Source organism: Sycon ciliatum, chromosome 2 (genome assembly GCF_964019385.1).
Source record: "Sycon ciliatum chromosome 2, ocSycCili1.1, whole genome shotgun sequence".
NCBI lineage: Eukaryota > Metazoa > Porifera > Calcarea > Leucosolenida > Sycettidae > Sycon > Sycon ciliatum.
In genome coordinates this window covers 35,588,019-35,605,098 of record NC_088644.1, presented here as the reverse complement: position 1 = coordinate 35,605,098, position 17,080 = coordinate 35,588,019, and the positions used below count along the sequence as shown (strand labels likewise).

At 46.4% G+C, this 17,080-nt stretch overlaps 1 protein-coding gene across 1 annotated transcript; it reads right to left on the bottom strand.

Moving 5' to 3' along the window:
• Positions 1 to 184: 184 nt before the first annotated feature.
• LOC135809840 (dapdiamide synthesis protein DdaC-like) lies at positions 185 to 9,956 on the bottom strand. Its single transcript, XM_065323274.1, has 8 exons — positions 9,700 to 9,956; positions 8,322 to 8,452; positions 6,979 to 7,185; positions 4,826 to 4,947; positions 4,145 to 4,262; positions 3,360 to 3,522; positions 980 to 1,107; positions 185 to 746 (listed from the first exon to the last, which is right to left on the bottom strand). Exons 1-8 carry the CDS (start codon positions 9,869 to 9,871, stop codon positions 663 to 665), a joined length of 1,125 nt encoding a protein of 374 aa, XP_065179346.1. The 5' UTR covers positions 9,872 to 9,956; the 3' UTR covers positions 185 to 662.
• Positions 9,957 to 17,080: the final 7,124 nt, after the last annotated feature.

Here is a 17,080-nt window from a genome sequence, read left to right as displayed (position 1 = left end):
GGCCATGGCTGGACCAACTCTTTGGCCACCAACGTAGATCTACGTGTGCTATCTACTGCGGCGGTCATGTGTAGCCGCCATGACATACACAAACTGTGAACGACTGTGGTATGGCGCGGACCAATACAACAAATGCACAGGCCGGCCCTGTTATGTGGCTTGTAGCAGAAATTCAGTCCACGCATCACGGCTAGGGTCCTTGAATTACTTCACGAAAATGATAGCGTAAGGATGGACATGAAATATTTTCCTCACAACAGCTTGTGAGGGACTTCTAAAGTGTTTACTAACAGCAGCCTTCGGCTAACAAAATAAAAAGCGATGCCGACAGGATGTTATCATGAAAAAATGTCATGCCTAGCGTGTCTTCATCAACTTTGGCAACGATTTCACTGCCACTAGTACTCTGACATCATTGTGAATTGTTAAAAATCTAACGGCAAGAAAGAAAGCATGAAGGATCGTACCAGCTTTCGAAAATCTCAGCAATAAAACAAACAATTATCCGAACTGGAAGGCATGCCATGATAAATCATTATCTTTCTACTAATAAACCTGCTGTCACAAGATATACTTTTCATACGCATTGAACTGTATGAATTTCAAACAAATTGTTTTGCTGGATTGGATTGAGGGATCATGACTAAGCATACTGAGACCACTCATGAGAAGTCGTCAATGGGTTTGTTTTCTTTCGGTAGCGGATTAGCCCATCCCACCACTATCTTGCGCTTTCCTGTGAACGGCTGCACAATGCACACACACACACACGGAACAAGGGAAATCGTTCTTGCTTGTAAATTTCTCATGGCTTCATATGATGAGGGTGAATGTAGGGGGAGGGGGAGAACGTGATCTCCTTGACCATATACTTTGTGTGCAACTATAATAGTAATTGCCTGAACAACAGTGTATTGCAGTAGCGTTCTCAGATAAATTGGCTACTCCGTACGTTGTGTTTGGCCCACTGTAACATTACCTGTCGGCCGTGAGAGATGGCCAAGTTGTCGATCATCAGGATGTCGCCAAGCTGCCAGCGATCGTACTTGGTGTGCTTCCAGACAGTTTCTTGCAGGTGGTCACAATCCTGACGGGATACTTCCGTGCCTGAGCAGTGCACACGGGATTAGACAGCGGCTTTTTTTAAATTTATTTTATTTTATTGGGAACACAGCCCTACAAAGAGACATGTGGGGACAAACACAAAACAAGACACAGGGGATGTAGGGACGACGTGCCAATGTACAGGGAGCAACTCGACCGACCAGGGGTCTCGGCGTTAGCGTTGCAACCTGCCATCGAAGAAAAAAAGGGGGGGGGTGCATGGTCAAGTAGCAAAAATAATAATTTGGTGCGAGAAAGGCGCGCAAGTATTGCACCAAATAATACGTGTAATAACTAAACCAAAAGGGAAAAAGAAAAAAGAAAACAATAATCATAACAAGCAAAGTACTAGTAGAAAGGTAAATACTAAATGGGTCTCAATATCATCGTCACAGGTACTGTGTGGACCACAGCCATCTCTTTCGGATTAGATCCTTACATACGCTGACCTTGAAGGTTTGGAGGCGTCTTGAATGAGGTTCGTGAAGCAGGAGGTCTGCAGGCAGGTTGTTCCAGGGTGTGATGGCGAAGAAGGGGAAGGATCGCAGGAGGTAGTCAGGGGCTGTGTGAGGGGGTGTCCACTTCAGCTGGAAGCCAAGGTGCGTCTGACATTTTTGCCCTGTGCGCATGCTAGCTACGGCAGGGGGCTTGGCTGGTGGCAGTATGGCCTTTACCTGTGGAAGCCCTGGAACGTAGTGCAGCTTGTACAAGTATGACAGGGCTGCCACCATCCGGCAAAGCTGAAGCCTTTGGAGGATCGTTCCAGGTCCCAGGAAATGCAGGGCACGTTGCTGAACCTTATCCAGCTGGGCCATGTTAGTTGCGGCTGCGCTCGACCAGGCCAGTGGGGCATATTCAAGTAGGGGTGCAGGGAACAAACTAATGATGGGAACTTGTTGCATGCAAAACGTTAGTCGCATTGAGCAGTACTATGCATGGAGTTTGCTATAGTACACGCCTGCTGCACTACGATATCCAATCGCCCCAAACTCATATTCAGCACCTAGTTCTATTGCCATAGTCTATGTACAGGTCGGCACTGTTACCATTAACTCTATTACGCCAACGGTACGGCAATGCACATTTCACGACAATGCAGATTTCATGACAATGCACATTTCCCAATCACAGAAATTGAGTATAATGTACCGACAAGGATCTTAAATTCTATATTCTTTTGCAGAATAGTATTCACAAAAACTGGTTACATTGTACTCAAAGACTAAATAATCTGGTAAAGTACAATACAAGATTCTAAAAAGATACTTTGTCCGACATAGTATAATTATTCTATCTATGGTGCACTAGACTGTCTGCCTGTATTACTAACACTACACTATATGGCTGGCATAGAGTACATCACACTACACTACACGACTGGCATAGAGTACATCACACTACACTATATGACTGGCATAGAGTACATCACACTACACTATGACCGGCATAGAGTACATCACACTACTAGCAATGGACATCTTTGTAGCGGATGACACACAGTCGTAGTGCTGCGCTACCGCTTCTAGCGAGTCAGGCTCTTCGGCACATGACCAGACAAACTGACGGAAATAATAATACAAGCAGGCAAACTAACCAACAAACAAACACACAGCTAAACAGAAAGACGTATCTTGTTTGTGTTGACACAACAAAAATGTAGAAAATACATAATAAATGAATCAAACAATCTCTCCTCCTTTTCTCCTCCATGCACTCTCAGGCGACTACCCTCACAGAGAAGAGGAGGAGAAATTGTTGCAATATTGAACAGGCGAATGGCACCGTTCACGACTTTTCAAATACATACCGTAAAGTCGCGGATAAAAGCCGGGCTTATAAGCACATAAGCCGGTTTCTGCATCAGGCTTCAATGCAAACCAGGCTTGTATGCAAACCAGGCTTATATGCACCACTGATATTTTCGCCAGGCTTGTATGCACATCGGCCGATCCGGGCTTGCATAGAACTTACTTAGAAGCCAGGCTTCTACGCGCGACACGCGTAGATCTACCACTGACCACCGGTATGGCGGCCGTTTTACTATGCACTGTACATAGCGCATGCACTCTTGACCTACCCGATCCGCGCTTGCATAGAAGCCAGGCTTCTACGCGCGACAGGCTTATATGCATTTGACCCGTTTGATTTTCAGGCTTCTATCCGCGATGTGCTTGTATGCAAACCCGGCTTTTATCCGCGACTTTACGGTACATGTAAAGTGAGACCTCTTTTTTTCAATTCATTAAAAGACTTACCATCTCCATACATTGTATGCATTCCAAGATTTTCAGAACCCCTCACAAACAGAATGATGTGCGAGAGGAGCAGCAGTAGCCAGGCAAACAGCCACCGGAGTAGGTTGCCTGTACGACGGGCGGAGTGCATCAGCTCACGTGCTAGCAACTTCTGGTGAAAGAGCTGTGCAGAGCAACATCCAACAAAATGTGTTCACGGCCTCAGGTGCACATTCATATTGCTACAGCGGCACAGACATGCACGTAAGATCTCCTGAATGTATATACACACGCACATGTGAATAGACTCACACGAATTCACATACAAACACACACACACACACACACACACACACACTTGGAAACACGTAGTACGTGCAGTATTGTCAGGCGCCGAATAACGAACAGGATACTAATTTACCAAGCACAGTATGCCGTTACTCCACAGTGCATAGACTGTTGTACGTGAAAATGAGACTGACGGCATAGGCTACGATGCTGATTCCCCAGTTCTTCGACGCCAAGTACTGAATACCCACACTTAAGGCCACAGTGGTCTATTTCTGCTCATTTTTGGTTGTTCTCGGCATCAATGTATGCACAAAAGAATGCACACCTTTTGAGTTGCGATATTAGCTACTATTGAGCTTGTTTAGAAGATATGGATGCAATTTCAGCAACGTTCACGTGTTTTGGCATGGTTGAGTTGCGAAATACTTTGGCATGTTTGGGAAAGGGCTACACACCACCCTGAAAGTGGTTACGCAGGTAATGGTCACATGCAACTGAACATTAGTTTGTCTCACCTGCAAGTGGTTGAACCACACCTTGTCTCCAGTCTCTGGGTGTACCTGGTACGGCTCCGAAACATTAGTTAGCCGTAGATCATCATTCTCCTTCCAATCAACTGTCAAATCATCTTGCCTGGAGGACACCGGACAAGAAATGGGGGCATAATTGGGCGGTCAGTTCCTTGCAGAAAGGATGCGGTGTGGGCATTAATAAGGGCGATTGATCCGGCCACTGGAAATCGTACTCAACTACATCTCCCTGCTTGGCTAAACAGCTGCGCCACAGGTTCTGATGTAGGTGAAGGCAGGTTCCACCTCAACTAGGACAGCCCCACTTCAAGGAGCCATTATGAGATTCCCTGCTGTGCAATGCGGAGTTGATTAGTCTGTCTCCATATCACATGATAATCATACATCTGAGCAATGCATACTATCGGGCAAGGTTACAAGCATGCATTGCTGGTGGGTTTTTGTCCAGTCCAGACCCGCCAGAACCAGCCTGGTTTGTCGGGTCATCACCAGACCAGCTTGTCGGACTCATGTATGTCTACTGCTGAGGAGGGTATGCGTACTTCGAAGTACAAGCTACATCACACACAAACTGTATAAAAGGGTGTGGTGTGGCCGGACCAAAAATGAAAAACTGCTCCCTTCGGTCCTGCGATTACACTGACTTCCGTTCCCCTGCATGCCTACCTTGCATCATCTTCAACGGCTGCCTTGTCTGTAGTCTCAAAGAGGTCCTCCCAGCCTTTGAGCATGGAAAGGTCAATGTCCATTGCTTGGCTCTTCTGACGATAGTTGCGAACGTACCTCACCTACACACAGGCCATTCAGAAAAGATGCATCATAGTAAGTCATTGCGCCAGAGATAGTGCAATATCCTACGATTATTTATCAGCAGTGCGAGAGACGGGATGTGTCAACTGACAACCGCTCTACCAGTTGGCAAATCCCCCTTTTTCTATAATGCAGTAGCGTGATGTCCACAAATATCTTAGTGTGTGTGAGAGAGAGAGAGAGAGAGAGATAGATAGAGAGAGAGAGAGAGAGAGAGAGAGAGAGAAAAAGATAGATAGAGAGAGCGCGCGCGCGCGCGCGAGAGAGAGAGAGAGAGAGAGAGAGAGAGAGAGAGAGAGAGAGAGAGAGAGAGAGAGAGAGAGAGAGAGAGAGAGACAGAGAGAGACAGAGAGAGAGAAAGAGAGACAGAGAGAGAGAGACAGAGAGAGACAGAGAGAGACAGAGACAGAGAGAGACAGGGAGAGAGGCAGAGAGAGACAGAGAGAGACAGAGACAGAGAGAGAGAGAGAGAGAGAGAGAGAGAGAGAGAGAGAGAGAGAGAGAGAGAGAGAGAGAGAGAGAGAGAGAGAGAGAGAGAGAGAGAGAGAGAGAGAGAGAGAGAGAGAGAGAGAGAGAGAGAGAGAGAGAGAGAGAGAGAGGGGGGGGGAGATACAGAGAGAAAGAGAGAGAGATGGGGGGGGGGGGGGGAGAGAGAGAGAGAGAACGAAAGAGCCTTGCTGTAGGTCTTTTTTTGAGTTTGTGTACATACCTGTATGGCTTACAAACCTAGTTTGAGTTCCTCCGCTAGCACGGGGTTATGTAACACTCATGTGATCAACTAGATCTCAAGTTGAACATCAGGGAACCATGGCATCTAGGGAGACAACTCTCAAGAGATTGGTTTCCGACACGGTGTGCATGTTGATCTCGGATTAGGGAGTTATATGAGACGGCCGTGGGCTGTGGAACTTGCAATTGCGATCTTGGCTTGCTGGCTCTAAACAGGGCCTAGACCTGCGGTGCCGTGACTGTGCGAGCGTTCGCAAATCGACCCTGCGCCAAGTGCGACTGGAACCAGTGGCCTGGGAGCGAAACTATCACTTACATCATTCCCCATTCTAGTCTCGCGGGTCATCTCCCCAGATGATCCTACGACTCTTTGCTGAATAGCAATATTGGTGTAGTAGCTAGTGGTTGGCTGATGATTGAAGCTCAGAGTAGTGACCAACTAGCCCTGCCATTGCTGTTCTGTGTCATACTGTACAAGCCATATTTATAACGAAGTGCTAACTCTAACGAGTTAACGAGGTAGAAATCTGTCGTTAAAATAGAAATCATTATACAGAAATTGATACAATACTGTTGCTATCGAGCGTTGAGAATGAGTGAGAATCGTTACCTTTGGTATACGTAAAACAGTCAATTTTTGGAAATCGTTACATATGCGGCGCCACGTTAGAATAATGGCTTTACAGTAGTAGTTGTGATAGTAGTACCGTACTCGCGCGATTAGAGCCGCGCTCAGCCCTCTCTCGAATAGTGCCCCAGTCTCTAAGATCCTGTGAAAAATACAGCCCTCTCTTGAATAGTGCCCCCACCCCGGGCTTGCAGCCAAGCGCATGTTCACATTTTGTGGTTTTTTTTGCTAATAGTCTTGTGTCCATGCACTGATGGTATCAAGATCAAAATCGCAGTTCTTGTTGCTGTTTCTGTCGAGTCGCGATAGTTCACGGTAAACTTTGGCTCTGTTTTTCTTCGTTTTCATCCTGGATGACCTAAATGTACCTGCATTAAAAACAAATAGTGCCCTGTCTTGAATAGTGTCCCATCTGTGATGGACAGTGACAGGTAATCATGCGAGTACGCCAGTAGGTTGTTTGAATTGGGTAACCCAGCCGACTACTATCGTTTTCTACGGTGCCCAATGTAATGTTATCAGAACAGGACTCTCGGAGGGTAGCAGCAGGGACGCAGGAGCGCGGCTGTGTAAGACCGGTGTAGTTTCCAAAGCTACATCTTTGTTCCGAAATATTATAATGTGGCAAAACATACATTCTCTCTGCGCGTACCTTCTTCTCGTAAAGACGTTGCTTGAACTCGGGATTTAAGTCGTCATAGACTCGTCGAAAGTCGCAAAGAGACGTTTCTCCACCCTTCGACGTTGGCGCATTCAAACAACAGAAAAATATCCAATGCGGCGGTGACGGTAGAAAGCTCATCTCGATGTGCTGGGGAATCGGAAGAAACGGCGGTACTTCGGACGCAGAGAAGATATACTGCATGAAAGAGAACAATACATCGGACATACATAGCAGCAGACCACACACATAGTCTGGAAATTGGCGGTCAGCATTATTTGTCATAAAGTACCGTATTTCCAGAGTATAAGCCACACTTTTTATACAAGTAATTCACTCAAAAAAAGTCGTTGCGACTTAACGGCGATACATAGGGTAGATGCCTGCATTTCATGACAAAGGATCTGGGTGCGGCTTATACTCCAGTGCGGCTTAGGCCACACCTAGCTAATTCTATGTTTCGCGTCGGAAATTTCCTGCCAAAGCCACACGGGCGGGCGAAAAACAGAAGAAAAAACTCCGTTCACCGTGTACTGAGCGATGTTGCACACAGAATAGCACCACTACACTCAGTCTGTAAGCTGTCACTTATCAAAAACGACAAAAAGTCGGCACAGTACAGCTGATAGACTGGGCAGGAACGATTCCGCAACAGATTTCATGGATAGCTTCTTCTGCGTTTTGACATGAGTCGAGTGGAATTCCTCTCCATCACGACAATCCTGGAAAAATCTCGGAGTCCTTGACAAGTGGAATCTACGCTCGCTCGGTGAGCAGGCCCTCCCGGACGGCTTGGAAAGAACTTTCATCGCTCGCACTTTCTAAGTACCATCGCTTGGAATGCAAGATTATCGAGAAGCTGATAGATAACCTCTGATCTGCCATACTGGCTAGAGAATATTCGCCATAACAGCCATCGATAGACTCGTCTGGGTGCTTTTTTCTTATTATTATTAACGATTCGAAATGGTACGAGCGCGGTGATGTGAAACATAGAAATAACTTGGTGTGGCCTTATACTCCGGACAATAAGATAATGCATATTATCCAGGCTCCACCAATCATTTTATGTTTGCTACAAGACAATCCCATGCAATGACTAGGTGTTGTGTGATAAACCATTTCATAAGAACTCCGTGACGAACATGAAAATGATGAATCCTTCACGGTCTGTTCCAACATAAAGGGTGAAACATGCATGCTCAGAGCATGCTCAGAGCAGCGCCAACACAAACACATATATGTACATACAACATACATGACATGTACTTCCACGGCAGCACAGCAATACAAGCAGGATCTACATGTATGCTCATGAATGTATACATACTTACTGTCGTTCCCGGCTCCAGCACTCGGGGTGACGTGCCTCGGTATTTGTTGCTCATTTCTACGTCCAGGTTAAGAATGGCCTTCTCAAACTCCACAGCGGATGTCACCGCAAAGCCACGGAACCGAATAGCACCTGTTATAATGTGTGTCCAAAAAGACATCAAATGAAAGATGTCACGAACACAATTTCCGCAATTAATAGGCCATGCGTGCTAAGAGGATATTCTAAAACAGGTCAACCACGACCAATAATGATAGAAGATACTTTTTGCTACGAGTTACGCATACACCGACGTACATGTAACACACTATATTAGTATCGGCTATAGTGATAACTTAAAAATACATGTAGCAATAATATCAAAGGCCCTATTTTTTTACTTTCTTCACGTTGCTTATTTTTATAGTGATACATGTACATGTACATAGCAGAATTTTTTTATGGAAATGCAGGCACCGTCAACTATGCAGCACACTCATTTGTCAAAACGCCATGCTGGAAGTATTTCTTTGCCTTTCATGTGTCGATCGAAAAAAGGAGAAAAAAATCGATCGTATCGCATATAGTGATGCATCGGTTATAGTGATAAAATCACGGAAATCAAAAGGGTACGCTATAGCCGATACAGACTGTACATGTATTTACGGATGGCCCCTGGGCCCTTATAGCACGTCTCTCTATTTGGGAGATCCTGAGCTATGAACAGTTCCATCTTTCTTTCGGTAACGGTGCAGTTTAGGGTCCCAAATTATTTCGCACTTTCCCAGTGTTCTGTGTACTGTCACGCAGCAAGGTTTCTGGGGTTCAGGTGCACAGAAAGCACGCGTAGCAGCAAGTACACAGAACCCCCCAGAGTGTGCAACTCGACTATGGGTGCTGTCCAGACAGAATTTCTAGTTGACGTCATTTTGATGATGCAATGCGCACTGTACACGGATTATCAGACGAATCCGGAACCTGTGGTTGACCGAAGCCCATCGATCCTGTACAAATTATTGCAAAGAAAAACGTGTGATGCGTTGACAACCGTACACATGTTGTAAATCACTGGTGCAAGGAGCATTGCGTCATAAATAATGACGTCAACTTGAAATTCTGTCGGGACAGCAGGGTATGTGGGAGTTGCACACTCTGGGGGGTTATGTGCTATTGGTAGCAGTACGTACACAGAACACTGGGGAAGTGCGAAATAATTTGGGACCTTAAACTACATTGTACACCTTTACCTTTCTTTCTTTTTTTGTATCTCGGGCGGACGTGAAGAAATGGAATGAAACACAGCTGGCAATGAATATAATTTCAGTCTCCATTATCACAGCCTAGTATCCTAGTGGAGAACGATATTTGAAGGGCCTGTGAACGTATGCTTCTGCACTCACCATGTTCTGTAGTTTTCTGTTTCAGCCAAGATTCGTTCTCGTGCGCCCAGCTCGCCAGGAACTCAGCGCTGCATTCGCCTTTGGGCGTGATCGTTAGCGGGAGCGTGGGCTGTCCTGGAGGTCCGGTATCGAATGATACCGCCCCGATATCCAGAGGTGTAACTTTGGGCATCTTTGGGTACTCCTGGACAGCAGACTTAGACTAATAATATTATTATGTACGACAATACTAATCACACCGGGAGTTCTTCATTCTATAAACATTTTGAAAAACACATGTCAGTCATGCCTTGCGCCTCGAGCCGTACCTAGTACTAGTAGTAGTAGTAGGTCTACTAGACTCTCTACCTCTTGTCAATGACTATGTCAGTCTTGATCAGGGAGTGCACTGAGTCCGACTCCCCAGCGTACATGTAGGCCTAGGCCCTGGACCCTGGTAATATTACTAGACCTACATGTACATCACTACAGTCATGGTCTTGATCATGCAACACTGAAAGGTATGCGCATAGGAGTCAGGTATCAGTAGGACGGGTGCCGGTATGACACGTATGAGTCATTGACAGCATGGATCATGAGCAGCTCAGCTGTAGAGTAGATCTACGCGATCTAGTACCAGTAGATCTACTAGTAGTAGTACTACTACTAGATGTATTCCATTTCGTGGATTCATGCACAGAATAATGGTCATAACTACTTTTTAGATCATTGTTGAAAACACCGCCATTCCGGCAACAGGCTGCACCAAATAAATAACTTTGCCAATATTTCGCCCATTGGGCATTATCAGGGCATTGAGGAAGGGGAGGCAAAAACACTTTATTTGGTGCAGCTGAGAGCCTGTTGCCGGAATGGCGGTGTTTTCAAGTGCAAAAAATGCGCTGCAATGGAGTTTGGGAATTCTGAAGAATCACTGTTCAATGTGTAAAGAATTATTTAATTGAAGAGGATTACACAGGCTACAAACAAAACAGCTACATAATATCATGCGGCTTGACGTCATTTGGGCAACCGGCTACATTGCACCTACCGTAAAGTAAAAGCTGAAATATCACTACTGAGCAGCGGTGCCGTAATGAATAAAACTATAGGCGCACTCATCATTATCCCAATCATAGCAACCAATTGTTCCAGAACGTGTTCTCGCCACAATTGTCAATGGAAACTCTATGGTATTGATAGGTATTGATTTATTTGAATTCGGTATCTCAACAGTACAATGTACAACTTGGGATAATTGTGATATGAGTGCGCCTATACAGTCAAGTAGTTTTATTCATTATTGTCTCCACGTCGCCTTTTTAAATATCGGTAGTGTGTTATAACTTAGGGATTGTTGGAAGCCATTGACACCCATCTGGTGATGGGTCAGTCCTGCTTTGGCTTTGTCTCTCACAGGCATACTGCCCCCCCCCCCCCACCCCTTGTCCCAGATAGAGAAAATTATGTTACATGCCTAGTATCAGTGGGTAGATGGGTTAAAAAATCTTTATCTGACTTCACTTGTACAAAATGGCAACAAAAAAACATGCAGATAGAAGGAAATGTACCAGGAGTCCAGGATATGTACTTTTAAAATGTCATATGACTTGATGATGGCGAGAACGTGAAGTTCTTGAGTCAACAAGCTCAATCTCTGGTATTTCAAGTATCACCAGCAAACGTTTCAAAGGGCTGGGAGTTCGGGGTATAAAGTCATGTTCAACATGAGTATTGAACCAGGCAAGATCCAGGTGCCTCTCATATGGTCATGATTAGAATAGTCAATTATAATATTATTAATATCCAGGGAAATCCCCATAAATTAAAATCTCCACGTGTTTGCAACATGCTCCTAGAGACTACAGCAGCAATGCTCAGTCCGCCATGTTGAGGGTGCAGTTAGTTTTGTTCCGGCGGCAAGAACAACCTTAGAGCGTGGTGAACACGATGCCGTGCAACGGCCGGACAGTGCGTGACTCCCAATGGAACGTCTGCAGCGCGAGCGTCCACTTTGTACACGTAGTGTTGGTCGCGGCGTAGAATCTCGCTCTCCTCGAGAATGCTGTTCATGCACGCCGCCTCATAGTGGTTGTCACCCTCTCCATCACCGGAATCAATGTATATCCTAAGTTGATCATCAGTTCTACCGCCGTTGCACCCCCTTGTTTTCTCCAACACTATCTGGTCCAGGAGACAAGAGCATTCATGCGCATCTTGTGAAGAATTCACGTTCAACTCGGCGCTACACTCACCAGTATTGGCCGCCTTGGACAAGCCGCACGTTGCCCGAACGCGTTCACAATCACTGCGAACAATGTCATACGCTGACACGTTGTTCCGATCGTGGTACCAAAACGAGGGCGACATGGCAATCGCCTTTCCGATGATGCTAGGTGCTTTCCAGCCGAGCAGAAATGCAAGAAGGCCGCCCATGCTGAATCCCAGTAAGACCCTCTGTTTCGGATATGCCCGCGTACGGTACTTGCCGTCAATAAACGGCACAACGGATTGCAGTAGGTAGTCGGAAAAGGCCTCGTCAGCGACTGCGCCCATGTCTCCTGGACAGTACTCACGTTTACGGAGGGGTGGCTGAGAGACAAAGTCGCCGCTTGGAATGCCTACGATGATGAATGGACACGTTGCATTGTCCTGCGTCAGCATATCTGATTGTGCATCTAGCCACCAGCCGCCGCCCAGAGTATCATCGGGGTGTGATGGCGTTGAGAAAGCCTCATGGCCATCAAGCACATACAAAACTGGATAGCGCTGTTCACCAGCCCCGGCCTCACCAGTGCCCGAATAGCCCACAGGAAGACGCACAAATACCGGGCGAGGTAAAACACCCCGGGCACTGCTCCGGGCTGGCACGCTGGGGTGACCGACCTGGAACGCTTCGCCTGGACCAGTGTGGGCCAAATGTGGGGAGTTCCAATGCCTGGTGGCAGGCACCCTTCCGTCATTCAAGCGCCAATTCGGCACATCACATGCCACAAATAGTACCGAGTTCCATTGGTCACCGGCTTGGTGACAATTTCCTTTGTCACTCTTCCATGCACCATTCACAATAAACTTATACTGGTACATGCCCTCGAGAAGGCGAAAGCGTGCCACAAAACGCTGGCATGCCGCCGAGCACAAGCTCTGGCTCAATGCACTGCCACTCTCTTCGCAAGGGCAGCAGTCATCCGTTGCTGTTGACGTCACGCCTTCCCTATTACGCACAGTGTCGTCTTCAGAGCTCCTGCTGGCTGTATGGACAATGCACTGCATCACGATCCAATCCTGCTCCTCCCAGCCACAGAACTCTCCAGCAACTCGAACGTCCGCCACCGATCCACCAGCGTCGGTGCACACCCCAGATGCATCTAAGTCGCACACCAGTTCAACGTCATGCCAATCCAGGTCGGCTAGCCTCCAAGCACTGTCATTGCCAGCTGCATTTGATTGCTCCATTTCCTGAGACCTCAGCCGGTTCACAACAGGGTCTCCTCGCGCGATCGTGTGGGTCGTATCTCAGCTCAAAGTAGTAAAATTCAATGTTCTTATTACACCAATATCTATTAGTATTATATTCAACATTTTCGCCAATATCCAGCCGTGACAATGACCTGAAGAATTATTTGATGCAAACCTAGATCAAACTTTTCAGTACTGGAATGACCTAATCTTTAATCACAAGGCCAAGGACAATATCCGAATCCCAGTGCCACAGGCAAGGACAAGCCGCACATTCTGAAACACGGCAAGGTTGATTGTTTTACAAAAGACGGGCATGCTGCAACTGTCTGCGCACCCGCGGAACAATAGCAACTGTCAAGTACATGATTGTACCACAGTTAGTCTACACTGTACTGAAATCCAGTCGATTGACAGAACGTAACGACTTATTTACGTCGTTGCATGCATGCAGTGCACGTGCATGCATAGGTTGAACCGATATGCGACCAGCGCAGGGATGACCAGCGCCCTGGCCCTGGTCTGGGGCCGCTAGACGTGCGACCGGATTTCCATGTCCACAACAACAGTCAGTAGATCTGCTATCTAGTAGACCAAGGTGCTCGAAGTCCGTACACTTTTACAGTGTGTGTTTATTATTATTATTCACACATATCCGCCGGATGAGTACGCGTGGCCCATGCACCATGGGGACCCACGAATACAAACCAGCATATTATGTTCCCTCAGCAATACAAGCAAGCAAGCACGCAAAGATAAATGAGAGCCCAGGCAGCGAAAACAAAACGAAGAGAGATGAGGACATAGGCAACGAAAACAATTCCAAAGCATAGCCAGGGATTGAATGTGTGCATCTGGGTACGACAGTTAACACGGCTAGTGCAGCCGTACAGAGACTGTTTGCCGAGCTGAAACTCACACTAGCAATGATCAATTGCCAGAATCCTGCTCGTGGATGGAAGGTATCTTGTCCAAGTTTGTTCTGAGGCCAGGCTCGATTGAACCAGGCCATCTTTCGATCCGATCTGTTTCTCTGGAGTTCGCTGATTTTTCATATCAAATTTTTGTGTCGCAGAGGGTACTCTAAGTCCGTACTGATCAGAGATGACTCGCAATACACACATATTTCTGCTAATTGCTAACTTGCAATCCCTCGGTAACGACGAAAGCACCGAAGGGATATGTTTGGCATGTGCCTCCACCAGTATTTCTTGCAAAAGCGTAGTTTGTTGCCGAAATGCAAGCTGTTTTTAGTCGGCTCAGAGAAGAAGCAGCTGCGCTGTGAAAACCGCGGGAAAACAGTGGTGGAGATGCCAGGAGTGTCAACCTTTCTGCAAGGATTGGTGGTTCTCTGTAAATTCTTCTCCTCTGGCCATTGTCAGCTCTAAGCTGGCTCTTGATGATTGAGTGAAGGTCTGTTTGACGCTGTGTCCGTTCGAAATCGGTCTTGGCAAAGTTGATTTTTGCAAGAAATGTAACCCAATTTGTATTTCGTATGGACACTCGAAAACCCACTCGCGTGGTATGGGACTTCTGTTTATCGTAGATCCCTGAAAATTGCTACGCGAGGAGAACATATACCACACTGCCCCCTCCATAAAATATTTGAGTCGAATACAATAACAGAACATGACATTATGGGCGTACGAACTTAGGATACCATGTAATGTACGGACTTCGAGCACCTGGGTCTACTACAGTAGTCACTAGTACTAGTAGTAGTAGTAATAGCCAGTATCGAGTGTTAATTTTATTATTACTACTATGTACTAGTACTACTAGTATTCATTTTTTTATTTATTTCCGGTTGTCTTTTTGCTTTGACTCTTGACTTTAGTCTTATACTTCATGATCATGCATGCATGGTGTTGTGAATAAAACCGTTCTCAAGTATAGAGTAGACTGTCCCCGGGGAAAATTGCAATTCCGCGGCCGCGTTTTTTCCGCGTTTTTTGCGATTTTTTAAAAGACCGCGTTTTCCGCGATTTTCCCGCGTTCTTTGAACTTTTTTGTTGCACTACACGTACACACAGTGCACTGTTCGGTCAGCAACGTCTCATCGTGGCGGCTTTTTACTCAAATATGACGAGTGCTTACACCAGAGACTTGTAACTGATTGATTTCACTACATACTCACTGAAAATTGCCGCACATCAATATTATTCACCGCATATTTACCGCATATTTACCGCAAATTCACCGCAAATTATGCCATATTATGCCGCGTTTTTCCCCGCGTTTTTTGCGATTTTTTTCCGCAATTTTCCCCGGGACAGAGTAGACATGGCATTTTACCGTTCACGCTATTTTCGACGGTCGGCCTGTAGACCAACCGTGTTTGTGTGTGTCGACATGGCATTTTACCGTTCACGCGCTAGATCCAACGGTACTCATACCCAACCCCCAAAATACCGTCGGTTTGGTACCGCTTTGGCGATAGAAAGCTCTGTTTAGCGGCGGCGGGCCGGAGAGCGAAACGGTAAGATTCCAACTAGGCCTAGGGTTGCGTCACAAGTCGATCGTTGTATTGCGTCAGGAGTCAGGACGCAGAAGCCGAACTGCAACCGGTTAAACCGTGTCTCGAAAACACACAAAAAACAGTACTGTCAGTGCAGTAGACTCGCCCTCTGTTACAGTCTGTAGGCTACACGCCGACCGTCGAAAATACTCAGCGTGAACGGTAAAAATGCTAACCATGTCTAGTACTGTAAACGGTGAAATAATATAATTATTGCGATGGTCTAATTTCTGCGAAATCCGCGACCGCGTGGAAATCGCGAAATTTAGACAGCGCGAAAAGGAGATCCATGAAAGGTTTAGCAAGAATGCCATTCTGCAATCGCAAAATTAAAACCTCGCAAACCTGTCCGGATTCTGAAAACGCGAACTAAAAACGCCGCTAAAATTTCACGCTTTACAGTATACCTGGTATACAGTAGTACTACTACTAGTAGTGCGCACTCTGCACCATGTTACATGTACCATGTGACATGTCCATGGACATGGTGCACCGGTCCGTGCATCCGCGCGGCGGGCCGCGCCGCCGCGGTATCCGTTGTCTGCTGGTGCTGAGCTTGCCACCTACATCATGAAACTAATACTTGTACATGTACATGTATGCAGATGACACGACACTGTATCAGTGCATCTCTGCCACCGCCAGCATACCCGACTCTGCAGCACAAGTCCAGGAAGCAGTGGACGCCGCCTGTCACTTCGTCTTCGGTTCCAGTGGAAGGTCACCTTCGAGCCATCCAAATCCCAGGCCCTCATCATCGACCACCGCAAGCCTCCACCAGTGGCAGTGCTCTTCAACGGAGTGACTGTTCCTGAAGAGAAGCGAATTAAACTTCTGGGCATAGCATTCGAACCGCAACTTGCCATTGGCGGACTATGCTCGGCCAATCGTCAAAATTATGCTTTTGAATATGCCACAATTATGCCAACAATTATGCTGAATTATGCTGAATTATGCTCGGTTCCACTATGTATTCACGCTGTACATAGAGGATTGAGAAACCACGCATACACACACGCGGCCCCAGGGCTTTCTTACAAAGCTGTATTATGCCCTAAGCACAGAAGAACCTTGACTACCGGTCACAGTGCTCGATACACAGCGTGCAGAGCCTAGTACACACGAAAATCCGGTGGAACAAAAAAAGTGATTAAATGTCTCTACTCACGAGTTTCATGCTGAAAAGTAATCATCACATTCATCAGGAGAGGTGATCCTGATGATTGCTTTTCAGCATGAAACTCGTGAGTAGAGACATTTAATACAATTCAGCTAATGTTACACTCCTAGGAACAAGAAAAACCCAGTGCTCAGTTGTGACTTGCTTCTCCATAATCATGATAATTGTAAGATACTCGGTAACTCCTATTACTGAAGTATTAGAAATTCTCTCAACATCACACTTCTGCAAGTGAATATGGGGGA

What these genes read in the sequence shown, in the direction of transcription:
- LOC135809840 (XM_065323274.1), bottom strand. Translation starts at nt 9,871, where the DNA reads ATGCCCAAAGTTACACCTCTGGATATCGGGGCGGTATCATTCGATACC. An exon ending in ACAGAAAACTACAGAACATG is followed by an intron (nt 8,453 to 9,699) that starts GTGAGTGCAGAA and finishes ACATTATAACAG; the next exon opens with GTGCTATTCGGTTCCGTGGC. An exon ending in GCCGTTGAAGATGATGCAAG is followed by an intron (nt 4,263 to 4,825) that starts GTAGGCATGCAG and finishes GGTGTCCTCCAG; the next exon opens with GCAAGATGATTTGACAGTTG.